This window comes from Polyodon spathula, chromosome 1 (assembly GCF_017654505.1).
Source record: "Polyodon spathula isolate WHYD16114869_AA chromosome 1, ASM1765450v1, whole genome shotgun sequence".
Lineage (NCBI taxonomy): Eukaryota > Metazoa > Chordata > Actinopteri > Acipenseriformes > Polyodontidae > Polyodon > Polyodon spathula.
In genome coordinates, this window is record NC_054534.1 from 53,266,775 (window position 1) to 53,290,456 (window position 23,682).

The 23,682-nt window shown below is 40.4% G+C and overlaps 1 protein-coding gene across 1 annotated transcript in view; it reads left to right on the forward strand.

The window, feature by feature from the left end:
- Positions 1–23,682, forward strand: part of LOC121319607 (alpha-synuclein-like) — a 73,616-nt gene continuing 49,934 nt past the window's right edge. The window contains exons 1-4 of the mRNA XM_041257209.1: positions 1–129; positions 1,261–1,399; positions 1,963–1,992; positions 3,138–3,283. Coding sequence (XP_041113143.1) covers positions 1,279–1,399; positions 1,963–1,992; positions 3,138–3,283 — 297 coding nt within the window. The 5' untranslated portion in view covers positions 1–129; positions 1,261–1,278. The remainder of the gene's footprint in view (positions 130–1,260; positions 1,400–1,962; positions 1,993–3,137; positions 3,284–23,682) is intronic.

Sequence of the window (23,682 nt, forward strand, 5' to 3'; positions counted from 1 at the left end):
TAGGCTTGTAGAGAGAGGAGGCAGATACAGCTATTAACTCAACCCAAAAGCATTGGAACTACCTCAGCATCAGGACCACGGGCTGAATCACTCTCGCTTCCTTCGTTGAACGGGGAGAAGAAACTATTGGTAATTATTAGGACTCTAAAAACAGGGAATATAGCTGTCATGTTCTAATGAGCTGCCTTGGACTTTAAGCATTTATCACACGAAATAAAGATGGAATAGAATAGTATGTTATATACAAGCTAAAGACGCTAATACAGCTATGGCGAAAAGTTTTGCATCACCCTATATAATTAACTAGTTTTGCTTCTTAAAGTCCTGCTGAATATTGCTACCTTAACATACTGTATGACATATTGATTTGCAGTTTTCCATATACAGTACTTAACGAAAAACGCAACAATGGAAATATATATTCATATATATATATATATATATATATATATATATATATATATATATATATATATATATATAAAAAAACAGAAATAAATAAAAGGTGATGCAAAACTTTTGTCCATTGCTGTGTAAGTTTGGAATCACAGCGATAAGGTTGTATTTAATTCTAGTTTGTGGCAGTGAGTTATATCGAAAACGTCTTAAGATGTAAATTAAGACGAATCGTGGAAGATGTGTTTTCTCTATATGACTTGTATGTGATACGGCATTGTTTTCAATATCTTTTTGTATTTCCATGCTTAGTTCAAAATTACAATTATATAAACTTATTAATTTGTGAAATCCAATAAACCGAAATAATATCATTTTTATCATGTGTTTGTACGCTGTTAAATGATCAATTAACATGATTTCTAAAAGATATGCTGTGCAAATATATTTAATATCTGGTATATGCTGTGCATTTATATTAATATATATATATATATATATATATATATATATATATATATATATATATATATATATATGTTATATTAAAAGCCTTAACAGTCAGTCTATTTCATATCACTGTGATGCTACAGTATATTCGCGTAACTGTTAAAGCTCTTGTGCAGGAATACGCAATACTGTTTGTGAAACAGTAAGGATAGGCTATTGCATAGAATTAAGGCTATCGCTATTTATCATTTATACATAATATGATTATTCTTAGAAAATATTTTTAAATGCAGTGTTGCATCTTATAACATTTAAAAGAGTGGATGCTAGAATGTCAACAGCCATATGACACTCAGTACAAAGCTATATGATGCTATATTTACTGATAATATGAGTGATTTACTGATCTCACAGTGACTGATTTGACTGAAGATGGACTCGTTCATGAAGGGACTGTCTAAAGCCAAGGACGGGGTTGTGGCAGCAGCAGAAAAGACCAAGCATGGAGTGGCTGAAGCAGCAGGCAAAACAAAAGAGGGAGTGCTCTTTCTGGGTAAGTGAGAAGATTCTCTCACATTGTGACTTACATTTTGGAACTGTGCAGTTAAGAAGATGATTAGGAAAAGAAAGCAGTGCCCCACAATCATGTTTCATATTATAATAAAATATAACTTGTTGATGTCTGTTTCCTACATTATTTAATAGTTTAGCATTCTATGTAGTTTTGCCATTTTGTATTCACAGTCTAGTTTGTTCCAGAAAAATAATCTTAGGGGAAGGTAGTGCAGTGGGCTTTCAAATCCAGCTCAAGTCGAATGTGAAATGAGTTTGGAGGACATTATTCAGCATTACAAAAACAATTCATCATACTGTGCTGTAATTGTGATAGGCACAGACAGCATTGTTCTCCAACTCGTCTTTAAATATAGCTGACATTGCAATTTGAATTTGTATAATTGTTTTCAGAATTTGAACACCTTATTAAATACCCACTGTGTAAGTTTATAATATTTGCTTTATACAGTACCACAGATCTGCACTTTCATCATGTTAATTGCAACTCTTTTTAAGAATATATTATTTAATAACTAGGTATTTGTTGTTTTCATTGTATAGGCACCAAAACCAAGGATGGAGTTTCATCAGGTAAATGATATCAACTAATTATTCAATAGTTTTCAGTTTGCAAGACGTTATTGTATAAGACTGTAAAATGGCCTGGGCAATCTAGCACTGTGATTGTCTGAAAGGATTTGAACACGTGCAGTTGTCTTAATATAACCACACAGCTCCTAATGTCAGGGGGCTGTATTTTGCACCTCACAAGGCACCTGGTATAAGTGCATACATTGAAGTGTGTTATTGCTTACTTAGTACTAGGATTTATACAGATGTTACATGCATTTTATTAGACACAGTAAATTCAGTAAAAGAATCAAGGACAACAATGAAAAATGTGTTTTATTTCTTATTTAAATGTTAAAAGTCTAAAATTGAATGGTTGGGCAAAAGAACAACAACACTGAGCCACCATGGGCAGCCAGCAGAGCAGTGATTTGATGTGACAAGCCTGCAGTGTGTTTAAATTGTTCTCGATACCACCATTCCGCAATGATTAACTTCCTTCAGGGCATCGCAGTCCGTTCTCCAGAATGGCCCAGAGAGGCATTACTTTAAATAATGTTCTTTGTGACACATTAGTAATCTATATAGTCTTCGATACAGAAATATTTGTCAACAGAATGCCTACTAACAACCCTCTATAAGCACCTTCCTGTTACAGCTGAAACTGATTCTCAACAAGGAGTTTTTATACATTACAGAATACATGTGCTAATACAGGTGTTATAATGTGTTGTACAACCACTGAATACATACCATAGAAGATATTAGAAAACAGTCGGACACTGCTATCCCATTGCTATTGCTAGGAAGCCTGCCATTCTGTTTATACAGTCACTCAATAACTGAGAATATTTTATAAATTCACGACACCTGTTCTAAAACTACCTCGTACTGGTGAAACACTACACAGGGATGCTCAAGCCATTCTTTCAAAAGTTACCTCTATAATATGGAATATAATGATTAATTCAAATTAACAGAGGTAAATGAAAAGTTGTAGTATAACAGTGTTCATGGCATTGCTATGACGTGTTCCTCTGTAACAATGAATCACCCTCATTCAAATAATAACTCAGGAGTTCCATTATTACCTTGTGACATGCCACGACAATGCAATTATCCCTTAAATATATGACATGGAGATACATTTCCTTGTGCATTTGTAGTGGCAGAGAAGACCAAAGAGCAAGTGTCCCAGGTTGGTGGTGCAATGGTCACAGGGGTGACAGCGGCTGCACATAAGACTGTGGAAGGTGCAGGGAACATTGCTGCTGCTACAGGACTTGTGAAGAAAGATAGGATGGCGAAGCAGGTCAGGATCTGAAATCTAATAAATTTAATAACCAAATGAGTGCAGAGTTGTACCTTTGGAGCTTTAATAAAAAGGGCTTTGATTCTATAAAATATCCAGATTTTTTATTTTTGGTAGTGATATCCATTGGCAAGCATCAGTGCTTTATTAGAAACTATTAGCTATCATATATATATATATATATATATATATATATATATATATATAATATATATATATAGATTAGTGGTGCAATCGACAACCTCATTTCTTGTTCGATTAGGCATAGACATTTATCAACTGTAATCGATTCACTGACGTTTATTTTTCAAAATAAAGAACAAACATTAGTTGTTTTTTTAACAGAAGATCCAATAACTAAAAACACTGTTGTACATAATAGTTAAACAAAGAAGCACAACTGTAATTCAAATTAGAACACTTCCAATTATAAAAAAAAAAGAAAGGACTTGAGTTTTTAACAACTGAAAAGAATATGCGTCCACATCAGATGCCCGTTTAACATTGTAATAATAATGAAAAATACTATATTTATATTTTAACAGAAGTAATTTCTATCTGAACTATAGTTGTTCATTACTGTTAACATTTTATGCACAAAAGCAAAGCAAAACGTTTTAATTATTCTCACAAATCCTGACTAATTTAACTTTTTAGCCGTATAATCCAAACACAACATGCTTTGAAACAAAAGTAGGTAGATTAAATACATTTAAAACAAAGAAAACCGTAATACCTTTTTTTTTTTTTTAAATAAGAAAACATGAATACAGTAGGTTTACCTCTGATTTAGCTTGTAGAGGCCTAAAGTGTGTATCTTAGCAACACGCTAATTTACCGTACTAGCACTAAAAGAAGCGCATTCTCACACATTCAAGATTTTAATGCAAACCGGCAACAGAAGTCTTCAAACTGCGTTCTAATCTGATGCATCGATTCACTAATATGTAATCGAAGCTCTGGAAATTTAAGGACAGATGATCAATAATCGATGCATTGATTAATTGTTGCACCCCTAATATATATATATATATATATATATATATATATATATATATATATATATATATATATATATATATATATATATATATATATATATATATATATATATATATATATATATATATATATATATATATATATATATATATATATATATATATATATATATATATATATATATATAGTAAATATGGACTGGAGAGGAGGACTATAGTGGAAAATTATTGACCCGAGGGAAGACTATTGTTACGGACGGGGAATATAATGCTCAAAGCCGCAGGCTGCGGTAACACTAGTCTTCTGAAGGGCATATAATTTCCCACTATGGCTGAGTCTGCAGTACATACAGAAAATAAGGGAGGCAAGGTTGGATAGTAAGTATGACTTTATATATTTTGTTTAAATATAGCTGATAAAGCATAAGTAAATAAATAAATAACATAAATAAATAATAGAAAAAATGTTTTTGAAGTTCATACCACATAGTTATAAAGTTTGATATCTGGCTCTGTTTGGTTTTGTTGATTTCTGCATAAGCCAGTTTGTATCCCATCCGTCATATTTGTTTTCATCGAGTTTAATTTGTTTGAATTTTAGAAAGTCAGAAAACAGTGAGAGTAACATTTTAATCACCATTTTAGTATTTGGAGCATCTTTCTTTTGTAGTATGTTTTGTAATTAATTTTCTGTGAAGTCACAAAATCGGTGTTCAGCCATTTTCTCTTGTTGTGAGGAGTGCAGGGGAGAAAGGCATTCCTTTGAAAAGGGGCGGGACTGACAGTAATGTAAACCAATCACATGACAGACAGAGATTATTGTACAGTGGTGTAAGGATGTTAGGGCAATAGTTCAATCTATTTTTGCTCCTATAATGAGGTTTTAAGCAATCACAGGCCAGAATTTCCAAGCACTGATTTATATATATATATATATATATATATATATATATATATATATATATATATATATATATATATATACACACACACACACACACACACACACACACACACACACACACACACAATGCTCACCCTTTTATTGCGACATCACCCCTCGGTATCAATCCTGGCACGATAAACAAAAAAGACGGATGGATATTTGTTTTTTATGCCTATTTGTTTTTTATGACAACGAGTATAAAAGGGCTTACTGTAATGGTATTTGGGAATGGCACACAATACGGACTAAGGTGTGATACTGTACACGTGATGCGCCACATATATATATATATATATATATATATATATATATATATATATATATATATATATATATATATATATATATATATATATATGTAGCCCAGTGGTAAAATGCTACTAACGTATATACAGAAATTCCGTATAGACTATATTTGGATGGCTTTAGGACCTGTTTTGCAGCAGAGTAGACTCGGAGGGAGAAGAGGTGTTCTCATGGCCAATGAGGCGTCGTGTGTTAAACTGATCTCCCGAGAGCCAATAGAAATCGTCCCTGCGAGAGTGGGCGGGAGTCTCAGGGAAAAGTTTAAAAAAAAAAGAAAGAAGAGAAGGGAGTCTGAAAAAATAAAAACGGGAGGTAGAATAGAACAGTATAGAGTAATTGATTCAACAGAGTAAAAGTGAGGATTTCTTAAGTCAGGAAATTCCTATAAACTTTAGTAGGCAGTACTTTAGTTTAAACCAGTTTCAGAAGAGTATTCTGTTACTTCTGCTTTTATTTCTTTTGAGTTCACGTATCAAGCTCGTGTTTTATTTTAAGCAGCGTAGGTTTGTCATTAGGAGTTACTTTCTTTAGGCATTGGTATATACAGTATTGTTAAAACAGCATATTGAATTGCAAAATTTAAGTTCAAGCACTGTTAATACGTGCATGAAATGAAAGTAAAGAGACAGTGACTAGATCGTAAAATAAACAAAACAATTGACAAGCGGCTGGACAGTGTTTGGGAAGGAACACGTTTCCAGATAGAGAGAGACAGAGAGAGCGAGGTAGACTTCAGCGACAGAGGTTTGCCGTGATCCAGAGACCGCAAACTATCGAGAGCTGCAAATGGGAGAAAAAAAAGCCTTTAGGAATTGTGAGTTTTTCCACCAAGCGTTTCTTTTAAAATAGCAAACGTAACTGCCTGTTCTCAATAAAGCTTGTGAAGGGGCCATTTTGTTTTATTTTTATGCCACAACGTACCTGAGCCACGATTCAGGCCTGCAACAGTGTTTGTTTGTTCGTCTGTTTACATGTGTGTTCCACTAGCGTTTATTTTGACTTGAATGTATCAGAAGAGTACCTTTTGAGTTAAATACAACTGAAGCATAGAGCTTTTAGTTACTGTTTAGTGACTTAAAATAAGTTACATTTTGTGGAAAGTATTTTGTTGTTGGCATTGTTTATATTGTATGTACAATTTACTTACCTGCAGTTCATTATATTAGTTCAACTTGAATCCCCTTTATAAACATTAGTTTTATATAAAACCAGAACTGTGTGTGAGTGTGTTTTTATTAGTTGTCTATTGCCCTTGCTTAATTTGCATTTGTTATGTGTTGAATATAAATTCCTGGGGACGCGTGTCAATAATAGGGGAACCACGTGACCATCAGGTGGAGGCATCGCTAAATAAGAAAAAAGTAAGTTTGATAGTTTGTCTGATAACAGTGTGCAAAAATAAAAGGACCATTGGTTCTGGGATAATAGATAAGAATCCAGGGCCCTTACTGTTAGGTGCAAGGCCTATTTGTGTAGGGCTAAGTGAGAGAAGTGTTACATCTTTATTGGAGGCATCGCTGGGATCTATCCCCTGTACACCGTTACCGTAACACTTACTGCACGTATTGCTAACAGTTGTCAAAATGGTTATGAATCGCCCTGACCAAGGCGCGCTGATTGCATGGTGCCGCGGAGAAAGTTTAAATGTGAACAATCCCATTCTGGTTACTGGAGTGCCAGAGGGCACTGAGGTTAGTCAGGTGGAGGAGATCCTGGGCACCATTCGGGTGTTAGGCCGTGTGAGAGTGCGTGGACAAATGTTTAATACAGTACTAGATAGTCTTGTTGTACTATGCGAGTGCCGCAAGACGATTGATGTAGGACGGGTCCCCACTGAAGTGCTACCAGTGGAGGGCGCTGCCCCTTGGAGCATAATTGTGGCAGGTAGAGCTACCCCTGCTCCCATAGAAGTCGCAGAGGGGACTGTTACTGAGCTACTTATGTCTGAATGTGTAAATTTGACTCAGCAGGATGCCCAGGCTGCCAGTACTACTGAAGCCATACTGCAAGCTTTGGAGAAGGTGTTGCTGAAAGGGGCAAAACCGGATAACGGAAATAATTATTACAGCAGATTGCGGGTATTTTCAGGAATGGTAACCACTCCGGCAGGAGAGGAAGACTTTGATGGCTGGAGGGATCAAGCACTGATGATGATTCGAGAATGTGACTGCACTGACCGTGAGAAGCGGAAGCGGATTGAAGAGAGTGTGAAGGGCCCTGCCTTGGACATTCTCCAAGCAGTGCAGGAGGCTAATCCAACTGCTGGCCCCTTGGACTATGTCAACGCCCTTGAAACCACATTTGGATGTCCTGATTCAGGTGAAGACCTGTTTTTCAAGTTTCATGCCACTCAGCAACAGCCCACTGAGAAGCTGTCTGAATTCCTGAGACGCTTGGAGCCCATGCTGAATCTGACAGTAAGGAAGGGAGGTTTTGAACCAGCACAGATCAACCGCGCTCGCCTTGACCAAGTCATTCGTGGTGCAGCTCGGTCAGAACTCATGCTTCTGCGCCTGAGGCTGCGGGAGCGCAAGAACGACCCCCCCTCATTTCTGACGCTGCTGAAGGAAATTCGTGAGGAAGAGGAGCTGGAAGCTACTCGAGAGACATTGAACGCTCGCAGTAACCTTGTATATACCTCTGCAAACCCCAATGCAAGACACCCTGAAATGAAACAACTGCAAGCCCAGATGAAGGAGCTACAGACCAACATGGCAACCTTGCTGAAGCAAAAGCAAGAACAACCTATTGCTCCTGCGAAGGATAGAGAGAAAACCCTTGCTAAGCGTCTGTCAACGGCTCCTGAAGCCAAGAGCGAGACTGAATAGCTTAAACAGATCATTCTCCAGCTACAGAAGCAGGTTAGCTCGTTGGCTGTGAAACCTGAGGTCCCTGTAAGAAAGGAACCACATCAAAGGACTCCAGAGTCAGTTCGCAAGAGTTTTTTCCCTGAGAAGAAGTACTCCACAGACCGGGACACCTTCTTTTGTTATCGGTGTGGAGAGGATGGGCACATTGCTACACATTGTGAGGCCACGGAAGATCATAACAGAGTGAACCAGAAGCTACTTCGTTCGATGCGGAAGCGCAGGGGAGACAGTGAAGGCTCCCGAACACCACCTCCTACAAATGCTGAAGCGAAGGTTGCTGTGAAGAATGCCATTTCACAGTTGGACAACCTGCCTGACCCACCGAGAGGACTGATTGGGCCAACTTCAGTTGTCTCTGTAAAGATCGAAGGTCACCCCTGTCGAGCACTTCTAGACAGTGGCTCACAAGTGACTATTGTGTTTCAGGGATGGTACTGGAAGTTTCTATCACACTTGCCTCTCCATCCTGTTGCTGGCCTAGCCTTATGGGGGCTTAGTGAGAGCAGCTACCCCTATGAGGGCTATGTTGTAGCTGAAATAGAACTCCCCAAAGAAGTGGTTGGAATCAAAGAGCCCATTTCTGTGCTAGCATTGATTTGTCCTGAACCGCGAAATCACGACCAGATTCCAGTGATTATAGGAACGAATGCCAACCTTTTCCAGCGACTTGCAAGTATGTGTGCTGAAGCTGTGGGCCCTGACTTTGTGAAAACATTGCACATTCACCCCTTGTGCTCACACGCTTGCCAACGACGAGAGAAGGTGGACCTCAAGCCTGAAGAACCCCTAGGACAGGACCACCTGGGACGGCAGGGCATTCTGACTGTCGAACCTAAAAGTGTCTCTGACATAGAGTGTGAGATTAGTGGTTCTGTCCCACAGAATTCCGACATTCTTGTGCTTGAAACAACCCCTGACTTGAGTGTACCTGAAGGACTGCTTATGCCCAGCGTGGTTCTGCCAGCTAAAGCGATAAGAGCGAACAAAGTTGTGATTCAGGTGTGCAATGAATAATCACGCCCTGTAGTACTACCTAGCCGGACTGTACTAGCTCACATATACAAAGTTGACAGTGTGACGGGAGTACAGAAGACAATGAGGTCTGCTAAAGCCTTGGACCCAAAGTTATTTGATTTCGGTAACTCGCCAGTTCCCTGTTATTGGAAGAAGAGCCTTTGTGATAAGCTGGTTAAGAGGCCTAATGTTTTCTCCACTGAAGAATGGGATGTTGGCCTTGCCAATGGAGTGGAACACCGCATTCGTCTGAGTGACCCCAGGCCATTCAGAGAACGGTCACGGAGGATAGCTCCAGCTGACATTGAAGATGTTCATCGCCATCTACAGCAGCTGCTAGCTGCTGGCATCATTACGGAGTCCCGTAGCCCTTACGCTTCTCCAATAGTGGTCGCCAGGAAAAAGAATGGGACGGTAAGTATGCGTATTAACTACCGCACTCTGAATCGCCGTACCATCCCAGATCAATACACTACCCCCAGAATTGATGACGCCCTGGACTGCTTGTCAGGTAGTAAGTGGTTCTCGGTCTTAGATCTACGCAGTGGGTACTATCAGATTGGCATGGCTAGTGAAGACAAAGAGAAAACAGCTTTCATCTGTCCACTTGGATTTTATCAGTTCGAGCGCATGCCACAGGGAATCACTGGGGCGCCGGCAACTTTCCAGAGGCTTATGGAGAGTGTGGTGGGAGACATGAACCTGCTACAAGTACTAGTGTACTTGGATGACCTCATAGTCTTCGGGAGAACTCTGGAGGAGCATGAGGTGAGACTACTGAAGGTGTTGGATCGTTTGGAAGAGCATGGACTGAAGCTGTCGCTAGATAAGTGCCAGTTTTGCCAGCCTAAAGTCAAGTATGTAGGCCACATTGTGTCAGAAGAAGGCATAGCCACAGACCCAGAAAAGGTCAGAGTAGTAGCTGAATGGGAGAAGCCCACTGATCTGAAGTCACTGAGATCATTTCTTGGTTTCTGTGGATACTACTGAAGATTCGTCAAGAAATATTCTGCGGTAGTGAGGCCCTTGACTGAGCTAACCAAGGGTTAACCCCCAGCACAGTACAAACGCAAAGCTGCTGCAAATAATACTGGAAAGCAGTATTTTAAAGTGTCTGAGCCTTTTGGAGAGTATTGGGACCAGTCTTGTGATAAAGCCTTTCGCAGCATAATCAAATGTTTGACAGAAGCTCCTGTGTTGGCGTTTGCAGATAGTGAACGGCCGTACATCCTTCATACTGATGCCAGCCTGGATGGACTTGGAGCGGTATTGTACCAAGAGCATCCGGAAGGCCTGCGTCCTGTAGCATTTGCCAGCCGGAAGTTGTCTGACACCGAAAGGAGGTACCCAGCTCACCAGCTTGAATTTTTGGCACTCAAATGGGCAGTGGTAGACAGGTTCCACGAATACCTGTATGGTGCCAGGTTTGAAGTGAGGACGGACAATAATCCCCTCACCTATGTGTTAACCATGGCTAAGTTAAATGCTACGGGTCATAGTTGGTTAGCTGCCCTAGCTACCTATAACTTTAGTTTACAGTATCGTCCCGGGAAGAACCATATAGATGCAGATGCTCTGTCCCGCCGAAAGCATACCAACCGGAGTAGAGAGGATTGGATTGAGATGTCCCCTCCTCAAGTGAAAATGCTGTGTGACAGCATTGGAGTAAAGGAGTCTGCAATTACCAAGTCGGTACGCCTGATGGATACATTAGGTAGTCCGCCGAAGGGAATACCTCAGGCCTACAGTTTCCCAACCACACTTGGAGTTGGGTCATTGCCTCAATTAAGTCAGAAAGACTTAAAAAGAGCCCAGCTAGCAGACCCTGTGATCAGACAAGTCCATCAAGTGATTAAAGAGAACCGTCCTACCCAGTCAGTGAGGTCCCCATTACCTGATGTAACTCTGCTATTGAGAGAACGAGCTAGATTGGTCATTAGGGAAGGATTACTGTATAGAACTGTGCAAAGACCCCCTAATGGAGAAATAAGTCAACTAGTGCTCCCAGAAGAGTTCAAGTCCATGGTATTGACCTCGTTGCACGATGATCCAGGTCACTTAGGAGTAGAACGGACGGTGCAACTAATTAAAGACCGATTCTACTGGCCTTGCCTAGCTGCTGATGTAGAACAGTACATCAAGACATGTGGTCGTTGTATTCAGCGTAAGACTTTGCCCAAAAAGGTAGCACTGTTGGGGCAACTAACAAGTTCTGGACCACTTGACCTGATATGCATCGATTTTCTTGTCTCTGGAACCTGACTCGAAAGGGATAGCGAATGTGCTGGTCATCACAGATCACTACACCCGCTATGCTCAGGCTTTCCCTAGGCGAGATCAAAGAGCTCTGACAGTAGCAAAGATTTTGTGGGAGAAATTCTTTGTGTACTATGGATTGCCCGCCCGGATCCATTCGGATCAAGGACGTGACTTTGAGAGTCGGCTCATCAAGGAAATGTTGGGTTTGTTAGGGATCCGGAAGACACGAACCACCCCATATCATCCTGAAGGAGATCCTCAGCCGGAGCGTTTCAATCGAATGTTGATGGACATGCTTGGGACCTTGGACGTATCCAAGAAGAACCGATGGAGCCAGCACATCAGTCAACTGGTCCATGCATACAATTGTACAAGGAGTGATGCCACTGGGTATTCACCCTATTTCCTAATGTTTGGGAGAGAGGCACGTTTGCCAGTGGATCTGTGTTTCGGCCTCTCATCTGACAATGACACTAAAGAAGAGTACCACCAATATGTATCAAGGATGAAGACCGAACTAAAAGAGGCATACAGGCTTACGATGCAGAATGCACAGCAGAGCCATGAACGGAACAAAGAACGGTATGATAGGTTAGTCCGTGAACAGCACTTGGAAGTGGGAGACCGGGTCCTACTAAGGAATTTAGGGGTCCTGGGGAAGCATAAGCTGGCTGATAGATGGAAGCCTATTCCACATTTGATAGTTTCTCAGCTCCCAGACTTACCTGTTTACCGAGTTAAACCTGAAAGAGGCAGTGGTCCTTGGAAGACACTCCATCGGAACCACTTATTGCCCATTGGACATTTGGTGAGGATGCCTGGACCCTCAAAGGTGGCTCAGAAACCCACCGTGACTAAGAAAGGACGTACAGGAGCCAGGGCCAGCCTTGATTGTGAGCCAGAAACTTCACCAATGGAACCAGAAATTCCAAAGAAAGTTGCATCTTACTCATCTGATTCAGAAGACGAAGAGATGCTAAGGTACTGGAATGACCCTCCAGTGTGGCCGGGGCCTACAGGAAGAGAGCACCCCAGACGATCATCATCACAACCGACAGTTGATGCACAGGAGGCTGATGAAGACTGTCTTGGAGAACCTGAAGTTGACGAAAACCAGGATCCAGTAATGGGAATGCTCGAGACGGAGGAGGTTCATGAGGTCGACGGACCCGAGGATGAAGAAGTGGTAAAATCTGATGAGGAACGGGAAGGTAAACGATGTCTCCGAAGAGCCATTAAGCCGGTAGTTCGGTTAACTTATGATGAACCAGGAGTTCCTACGGAGGAATCGCTATTGATTGTGCATCGTGGTACAGGTTTGAATGATTAGGCCTATCCTGTGTCGCATGACACCTCCCCAAAATCTCCCACTATAAAAAGAGAATGTGAGTATTGTGCGAATGTGGTTGTACTTAAGTTAGTCTGTTGGGGACAACCAGACATTTTAAGTGGGGGAGGATGTAGCCTAGTGGTAAAATGCTACTAACGTATATACAGAAATTCCGTATAGGCTATATATGGATGGCTTTAGGACCTGTTTTGCAGCAGAGTAGACTCGGAGGGAGAAGAGGTGTTCTCATGGCCAGTGAGGTGTCATGTGTTAAACTGATCTCCCGAGAGCCAATAGAAATCGTCCATGCGAGAGTGGGAGGGAGTCTCAGGGAAAAGTTTAAAAAAAAAGAAAGGAGAAGGGAGTCTGAAAAAATAAAAACGGGAGGTAGAATAGAGCAGTATAAAGTAAGTGATTCAACGGAGTAAAACTGAGGATTTCTTAAGTCAGGAAATTCCTATAAACTTTAGTAGGCAGTACTTTAGTTTAAACCAGTTTCAGAAGAGTATTCTGTTACTTCTGCTTTTATTTCTTTTGAGTTCACGTACCAAGCTTGTGTTTTATTTTAAGCAGCGTAGGTTTGTCATTAGGAGTTACTTTAGGCATTGGTATATACAGTATTGTTAAAACAGCATATTGAATTGCAAAATTTAAGTTCAAGCACTGTTAATACGTGCATGAAATGAAAGTAAAGAGACAGTGACTAGATCGTAAAATAAACGAAGCAATTGACAAGTGGCTGGACAGTGTTTGGGAAGGAACACGTTTCCAGATAGAGAGAGACAGAGAGAGCGAGGTAGACTTCAGCGACAGAGGTTTGCCGTTGTCCAGAGACCGCAAACAATCGAGAGCTGCAACTGGGAGAAAAAAAAGCCTTTAGGAATTGTGAGTTTTTCCACCAAGCGTTTCTTTTAAAATAGCAAACGTAACTGTGTTCTCAATAAAGCTTGTGAAGGGGCCATTTTGTTTTATTTTTAGGCTACAACGTACCCAAGCCACGATTCAGGCCTGCAACAGTGTTTGTTTGTTCGTCTGTCTACATGTGTGTTCCACTAGCGTTTATTTTGACTTGAATGTATCAGAAGAGTACCTTTTGAGTTAAATACAACTGAAGCATAGAGCTTTTAGTTACTGTTTAGTGACTTAAAATAAGTTACATTTTGTGGAAAGTATTTTGTTGTTGGCATTGTTTATATTGTATGTACAATTTACTTACCTGCAGTTCATTATATTAGTTCAACTTGAATCCCCTTTATAAACATTAGTTTTATATAAAACCAGAACTGTGTGTGAGTGTGTTTTTATTAGTTGTCTATTGCCCTTGCTTAATTTGCATTTGTTATGTGTTGAATATAAATTCCTGGGGACGCGTGTCAATAATAGGGGAACCACGTGACCATCAGGTGGAGGCATCGCTAAATAAGAAAAAGTAAGTTTGATAGTTTGTCTGATAACAGTGTGCAAAAACAAAAGACCATTGGTTCTGGGATAATAGATAAGAATCCAGGGCCCTTACTGTTAGGTGCAAGGCCTATTTGTGTAGGGGTAAGTGAGAGAAATGTTACATATATATACATTGCATTTTATCAGTGATTACTTACACTATTTTTAATGTATTTTTAAAATGTGATCTTTCAGAGTTATAAATGAGATGTACTTTTAAAACATCAAAACACATCTAAAAATAATGCAAAATTCGACATTATACAGTACTTAATACTTTTAGAGGTGTTGTGAGTCAGCATTTACACACAGAGCAGCTGAAGAGTCTATGACTTCGGGTTTGTTCACTTTTTAGCCAATCCGGAAGTCTGTGCGCAGTGAAGTATAGGAATATTTCGGTGGCTGATGATGTAATAGTAAAACAATAGAACAAGACGTTGTTTTTCTCCATGGATATTGTGAAGCAAAGCACCACTAAGTTAAAGTAAGTGATTGCTTTCCATATATAAATACTTGTTAACATCTATATATGTATATATGTTTGATATTGTAATTATGTTGTTATATTATTCTGTGTTTTGCAAGACTTCGGTATTATCGATATTAAGATACGTGCATGATATTCATGGACAATTTTCGTTGCCCACCACTATAATATATATATATATATATATATATATTATATATATATATATATAGTGTGTGTGTGTGTGTGGACTCATGGGTTTATTGGTGGTTAAATCTCTTCACGTGGCCCATTTCTTAATGCTCAGATGTGCAGATTCTAAAACCCGGATAGTGAAAAATGTTTTACACTTGTGTTGCGCGCACACACACACACACACACACACACACACACACGCAGGCGATCCTCAATTTACCACGCACAGCACTTACGACTTTTTTTTGCATTATTACTTGCTTCGACTTTATGACATCGATACGGCATTTTCGACACGGCGAGACCTGAGCCATGCGTCATGTGCGCAGCTCGGTGTCCGAACCGCAATACCTGCCGCGCTCGCCCTGACTTAGTCTAGCGGGTTTTTTTTTTTTTGCATGTAACTTTTTTTTTAAAATTTATTTGCCCTTAACAATGACTGATAAGAGCAATGGACTCAAATCAAAGCCTAATCTGTGAACTCTGTCACATGATGAGAGGATTAACTTCAGGCGATCATATTTCCTGCTAGGAGTATCGCATACACACAATGTGTACGTCATTGGAAAGCCCAGAGTGTACTTTTAAACAGTCCAGGTAGGTGTCTGAGTAATATGCTTGTAACCACCGGGCTGAGTGTAAAGATTAAAATTTTGCATGAGTACAATATAACGGGTCATTTTTGTAAAACTGTATTATCTGGCTGAAGAGTCAGGAACGTAAGCCCAATTTATAACATTGTTCCTATGGGAAAATGTGCTTCGACTTACAACGCGACTTTTATGAACCAATTATGTTGTAAGTGCGAGGACTGTCTGTATTATAAAGGCCATTACACAACAAATTTTATGTAGTTCCATGACATCTCGAATCACTACAAAAAAAACCTGACAACATCTGTCATTTCTACTAGCCTGTTTATATTAATGGGAGTATTTTCAAACAATGTGCTAGTATTATCATTATGACAAAGCGCTAATATTAATAGATTAAAAATGTTTGACCTAAGTATGTGTAGAGTTACAGTGCGTAGCCTCCAAATAAAATCATGTAAGTAATACATTAGAAAGCAGGCATATTATATAGAGATGGTATTTTAAAATTCACATTCACTGCAAAATAAAAAGCACTGCAAAATAACATCTATTAAATACTAAATAAAAGGGTTTTGTATTAACAAATGTACTGACATTTGATTCTAGGGTGGTCATGGTTATGCTATTTTATGTTTTTGAATATGTATAGGGTAGTTTGCACATTTATTTTATTTTCACTATTTAAAATGTGTATTTTGGGAGATTGCACTTTCACTTTAAAAGTGCACGATGAGTCCATCATAACAAAGGAGTCTGACAATTACCAGTAGAGTAGTTCAACCAATGGGTTTCTAGTATTGTCCTCAGGAATAGGAAGCCAGTGTACCAACCCTCATGACCCTAGCAGCCAGGGAGCACTTTGAGGTGCAGTACACACAGTGCCCCCTTCAGGAACAGAAAGCCAGGGATATTTAAACCTGCTTGTGAAAGTTAAGAGCAAGAGGGGTGAGCCTGCTGTAATTAGCTTGGGGTGGGAAGGGGTAAAAGTAACAAATATCCGCTAGCTTCTATTATTTTATCAGTAGGGCTTGAATTTTTCAGTTTTTATTTTTTGTTGAGTTCGGGGGTGTTTTTTCGGTTTTTATTATTATTTCGTAAAATCGGTTATTTTTGATTACTAAAAATAAACAACACACAAACTCAGCAATTCTCAGTTTCTATAATACATTGCATGTACATTTTACTAATACAAACGTTAAGTTATTGTGTTGAAGTGAGGATGTCCACATTAGGATTCAGGAGAATGCTGGATGCATTTTGAATCCAAGAATTGTGAGAAATATTTCGTTTTACGCCCCATTACAGCCCGTGTATCGCCACACTTTAATGTCGGGGTGTCAATAATTCTGCTGGATGCAGACATTTTACATTGTTGCAGTTGTATTACTGCAGCTTACACATTCACATTGCTTTCCAACTTCTCAACTCTCTTCCTGGTTTATTAAAGCTTATTGAATAAGCACGACAGGTCGTGTTATACTCTAATAACAAGCACTGAGGTGCAGCCGAGTGGCTTCCACCACCCGGGGCGCAGTGATATTAGAGTTTGTCACACACCTTGAAGTGTCTTGAACACACTAGAACCGCCGAGAATTCGGACTACATACAACCGCCACACCCACAAAATGTGCGGCTCCATTTTAAAACAGCTTCGATATGAAAACGAAAAACAAACAATCGGATACAACTTAATATTTTTTTTTATTTATGAACATCATACATAACATTTTCAGAGCAGAAACACTGTATTTACATTGAAACGTAAACTTTTTTCTTATTTTTTTCAAAAAGTAATAAAATAGACTTTACGCAATAAACTTCTGTGTAAACAGGTGTAGAAAGCTGTATGCACATATAACATTATAAAACATAAATAACTAGTTATAAAAATAGCATAAAACTAAAACGTAGGCAACGTGAAAGCGCTTTGTGTGAAACAGAGTTCAAGGGCTCTGTCTGTTCAGAGTTCTATTATAGCTTTCAAAGTACACTCTAGCACAACACTATTTTCAACTGTACCAGTGCATTTGCCATAGACTGCCTTTTCACAACAGGCACAGACATCAGAAGTTCTGATTTTATTGCATTTAGCAACCTGGCATTGTCTTTTATTCTGTGTGCCAGTGGGCACAGCGCTGGCTGAAGGTTGAGGGGCATTTGCCAGCTGGCTTTCCTGTCTCTTATCAAAATGTTTCTACCGTAGCTCCAGGGCTAGCTGCAAAATGAATTCCCTCAGAGTGATTGTGTTGCTGGTGCACTCCTTGTATAAAACAAAAGCCAGGTCCAAAACATTATAAAAAAACAGCCACAGGCCACCTGCCTGTGCCACCTTTGACAGAATACAGGCATTTGATCCAGTATATCCACACCGTACTTCGTTGTGTTGTAAAATACAACAGTCTCTGGCTTTTGTTTAGCGTCAGTCCCGATGGTCACTGATTTGTGCGGAGAGCTTAGAATAAGCACTTTATTTTTACACCTGTACACACACAGCGTGGCAGTCGTTCTGTCTGAGGAGTGCAGTGGAGTGCAGGGGGGCTCGCACGGCTTGAGCTGTTGGTGGTAACTATTCAGAGGACAGGCAGACGAGAGAAAAGTAGCGTAGCTATATCACACTGTACTGTGAGTCAATGTGTACAATTTGTGACAACTGCTAATAAAATTAATAATAATAATAATAATAATAATAATAATAATATGTGATTTATAGATTGACTTTCATTAGTGTTTCAGCACTCGACAGGAGTATATAATACATTCTTTCACAATGACTTTGATTTTATTACAAAGCCCAGACTAAATTGTCGGTTGTATTCTATTGATTTCATAAACTGCGGGTCTGGCGGTTGAAGCAATTGCTTATAACTTATTAATGTTTACGATTCTGCAGCTGAAACACTGTATGGGTATTTAATTCAAATTTTTAGTAACACTTAAGAACGGACATGCACGAGATATTCACATACGCAGAGATATTTAAATTTGAATTGCAAAAGCCGTTCAAAAAGCGGCTATGGCGGTGCTAGTGTTAAAACCGAAAACTTCAAGCCCTATTTATCGGTAAGTATTTCAACATTTGGTAGTAATGTCTGTGGTAAAGTGAGTATAATGTGCCTGCATTGTTTGGGGGGCAAAAGTTACTTTAAAAGAGATCAAAACTATGAAAACTGAAAGAATGTCAGCTGACTAAGACAGAAGGAATTGAGATATTTTAATTGTGTATATAAAGAGGAACTCATCCAATGCATGCGTGTGCATGTTATGTATTTATAAACTATGATATTTCTGTGTATGGCATTTTTAGCAAAGCTTATAAAATATCTGATGTATTAAACATATCTTATGTTTTCACCAGATAATACAAATAATATTCAGGCAGTGCACCTCGTTTGCAAACACACAGGTTTCAAAGATTTCAGCATCAGTGAAATAGAGGAACAGTCTTATTTAAGTCTGTATGGGTCTAAAGCTGACAAGTGACAGCTGGAGAAAAAAATACTTTTAGCACCCTCAAAAAGAGGGTGCTAACAAGAGCAGACATTTAACAAATTTTAACAAATAAACTGGTAAAAGGACTGAAAATGAAATGTATAGAAAAAGGGAACCAAAAAAAGACAGTATAGAGCACACAATTTAGAGGCCACTTGTTGACAAAAGCCATCATGTCACCAGTGGACTCCACATTGGCATGCTCTAAAAGAACCAGGGACCAGACCAGGGCCCTGAACATGGCTGCAGTCTGGCGCATAGAAAGTAAATGTGGAACACTGATTCAGACTGAATGCAGAAAGGGCATGCAGTGTCTGAGTTGGTGAAGTGACACAGGAGCTCCGCTGACATGATGGCTCTGTGCAACACTCTCCATCCTAAATCCCCAGCTCCTCTTGGGACTTGTGGGAGGTACAGTAGTCTCTGGCTAAGAGACCACTCCTTGGGAAGCAAGCAAAGTGTTCTTCTGTTAGCTGAAGTGTTCTCTAAGACAGAGTTAACCACTGGACACAATATGAATCAATAAGTAAATACATATTTATTATTTGTCATGATGCACGTGCATCCACATATGAAAAAAAAAACCAAAACAAAACAAAAAAAAACCTCACATGACATCCAAAAGGGAAAAAATGTTATAAAACAAATTGTACAGACCAATTACCAGAATCATGTTCCAAAAGATGCAGCCCAAGGAATACCAGTCAGCCATGCACACAACTAAAATATGACTGTGATACTAGTCACAGGGAGGTGAAGCAGTCATGGTTTCAAACCATGACTGCTTCACAGACTGGAAGCCAGAAACACGTATCTTCATGATCACAGCTAAGTTTTACAGTAGTGGCTGTATAATCCTACCAATGTTATTAATCCCATTAGTACAAGCTTGTGTAACTAGAGCTGCGGTTGGTCAGGGAGGCATTAATATTGTAGCGTTCCGGGGTAAAAAGGGAGGCAGACGACCGCAGCAAGATCTGATTCAGGTTTTATTGAAAGGGGTTAGGGTTACACAGCCCACAGCAGCGTACAAGCTGCCACTTTATAGCCCAAAACCCCAGAAAAACATGTAACATTTAGACCTAACAAGACATGTTATTGGACAACATTCACAACCACACTGGGCGCCCGACTCGGTCGTGCTCCCAACTGGCCACCGCAATCCACAGGTGCACTTGCTCACATGCAAAGACACTCAGGATATTGACAAAACACGGACCAGTGACACAAAACCATATAACACAAATAGTGTTTTAAGTTACTTTAGCCGCAGTGGCTAACTAAATGAAAGTCTTAGAGGGAGCATGGTTGTGGTATACAGCGGCTCTCAAAAGTATTCACCCCCCTTAGACTTTTCCACATTTTATTCTCAAACAATTTCCAACTTTGTAGCAAGAGAGACATTTGTTTACATGCCATTTTGTAGCGGAGAGGTGCACTCCTGGAACTCCGAATACAAAACGAGGCAATAAATGACGACTGTTCTGGAAAGACTGAATAAACCAATCGGTGTGCCTCAAGACACTCTCACGATGGCAAGTCAGTTTTAAAAAGACTGAATCATTTGAATTTAAGTTTGATGATGGTGAGTTATCAGGTTAAAAGGTGTTCTTCTAAGCAAAGTTCCTGTTCCTTTAGGCTGCACATTTACAGTGGGGGAAAAATCAGTTTCACCACAAGGTTGTTCTCTTAGAAGTGTTGAATGCAGAGACTACTGTGTTAACTAAGCTACAGGAGCTAAAAAACATAACAATTCACTGGGCCCAGATGTGATTTATCCAAGGTTGCTTAAGGAAACAAGAGCAGAAATAAATAGACCACTGGCTACTATCTTGAATAGTTCTATGGAAACAGATGAGGTTCCTGAAGACTAGAAGCTTGTATATACCGTGTCATTGATTAAAAAGGGGGCTAAGACAGACCAAGGTAATTGTGGACCTATTACTTTAACTTCCGTAACATGTCAAATGATGGAAGCAAGCTTGAAGACTATTTATAGAGTAGCAATATTATAGGGGATAACAAACATGGATTCAGAGGAGGGAGGTCATGCTTAACTAAACTACTTGACTTTTTTGAGGATGTTACAACTAATGTAGATGATAGTAATGCTTATGATATAATTTATCTTCATTTTCAAAAAGCCTTTGACAATGCCTCACCTGAAAGACATGCGCAGAAAGCACAGAGTAGTAATTGTGAGAGGTGTAAAAAGTGGGGTACAACAATAAACCCTGTATTGATTTTTCAATCTTTTGCCAGTTATTTAATTTTTAAATACATGTTCATGTGGATCTCAGACAAACCAGATGGAAAAACCCTAGGATGGTTGTCAAGCTGTTTCAGCATGCCAGCAATTTAATTAATATTTAAGCCAGCCTTGTGGTGTTGTAAGGCATTCTGAATGCAAGTCACCTTTAATCAAGATGTTGGAAAGGAAGATGTAATGGGTTAAAAGGAAATCTGTGAGTGTAGGGTAACAATAAGGCTTTATGTTAGAGAACGTCATATTTTATGATTAACTGAGCTAACGAAGTAAGCTAACGGTTGTGTTTGCTGTTTGCTTGGTTTGTTTTTTGAATTTTTGATCCAGTGAAGGCATTGCCCAGCCTGGAAACCTTTTCTGTAAGTTTTGCTTTGTTTTTTTTTTGTGTTTAATTACCCTTGTTTTGGCCCTTCTGCCCTTTTGTTTTGTGTTTAGTTGTTAATAAAAGTTTTTTTTTTAACTGTCTCTGGGCCTCTATCCACTTGCCAGCCTGTCACACTTGGTGCTAGGAGTGGGAAATAGTGCTTGCTGGAGGCTCGGAGCAGTACTGCAGTTTTTTTAATAAATAAAAAAAAATGGGAAAGAAAAGCAGGTAGCGACAAAGGCAGACGGAGATGCAGCAGCCGAAGAAATGTAAGCTGCTGCAACAGCCACCGCTGGAGGACCCGACCAGCCTCTTCCCCTGGTGTTCCTGGTGCGGGAAGGAGGACCACTGCTGGAGGTCCTGCCCAGAAGGGCCACTGGCAAACTGTTGTGGCCATTGTGAGGAAGACTGCCACAACTGGGCAGGATGCCCCTACAACCAGGCCCAGAAAGAGGAGCAGTTCTGACCCTGGGCATCAGTGGCCACCCCACTACCTCCAGCACCACCACCTTCACCACCGTCCCAGGAAATATAGGACTGGCTGATGCACCCTGAGGTGGACCTCTTCCGCGACCTCCCCGTAGTTATCAACATGCTGTGGTATTGAGATGGGGGGAGGTGGGAAGAGTGCGAGGAACAACATAACCTGGCGTCCTTCCCAGAGGTTGCCCTCATGGTCTTTAAATACCTGGCGGTAGACATGGGAGAGGCCCCAGTCATTCAAACAGAGAGGGTGGAGCTGCCGTCCCGCAAGCCAGCGAGGGGAGAAGCTGCCATCCCACGAGCCAGTGAGGGGAGGAGCCATGGACCAGGGAGCCAGAAGGGGAGAAGGCTGACGCTCCACAGCAGCCTCTACATGTGCTGCTGAGAGGACCCCAGTGGAGGTGCACCTGATCGTTACGGCAGGAGGTACCAGCCGTGCCTCAGAGGCCACTAGAATGGCCACAGCCCCCACCGCCGGTGGTGGAGGGTCTGCAGTCCTCATCTGCTGTTACTGAGGGTCCACCGGTCCCACCTGCTGTTCCAGAGGGAGCCAGGCCGCCGTTCCCGTCTCCGCCACCAGAGGGAGCCGGGCTGCCGTTCCCGCCTCCGCCACCAGAGAGAGCCGACACCGCTGAAGGGTCCAGCGCTACCAGAGGGTCCGACGCTGCTAGGGGGACCCACACCGTCCGAAGAGGCCATACCCACACTGTCCAGGGGTGTTGTCTGCCCTCCAGCGCTGCATCTGCTAAGGGTCCAGATCACCTGACAACGTCACCTTACTTCCTTGGAGATCCGGGGCCCGCTCAACAAAAGAAGGCTTGGGGGCTCAGGTGGCTGGGGATTGATTGGAGTAATTGTCAATCAATCAGCACCCAGCCACCTGATATAAAAAGAGGCCTCAGCTTCTCATTAGGAAGAGGAGGGAGCTGAGGAAGCAAGCTAACGGTTGTGCTTGCTGTTTTTTGGTTTGCTGGTTTGTTTTTTTAATTTTCTGATCCAGTGAAGGCATTGCCCAGCCTGGAAACCTTTTTTTGTAAGTTTTGCTTTGTGTTTTTGTGTTTAAATACCTTTTTGTTTTGGCCCTTGTGCCCTTTTATTTTGTGTTTTATTTGTTAAAAAAAAATTAACTGCAGTCTGTCTCTGGACCTCTATCCGCTTGCCAGTCTGTCACTTGCTTATTTGCTTCCCTGTTGTTCCTTGAAAGATCATACAAGGTAAATTTTGTGTACTACCACTACGTCTTCTGTATCACTTCTTGTTGCGTTTTCTGGACTGTTCAGTTTTTATTATGTTTCATGACTACTGTGAGATGAAAGTTCTATAGGTGGTTCCAGGGAAAGGTAGAAAAACTGGAAAATCATTTGCATAGTT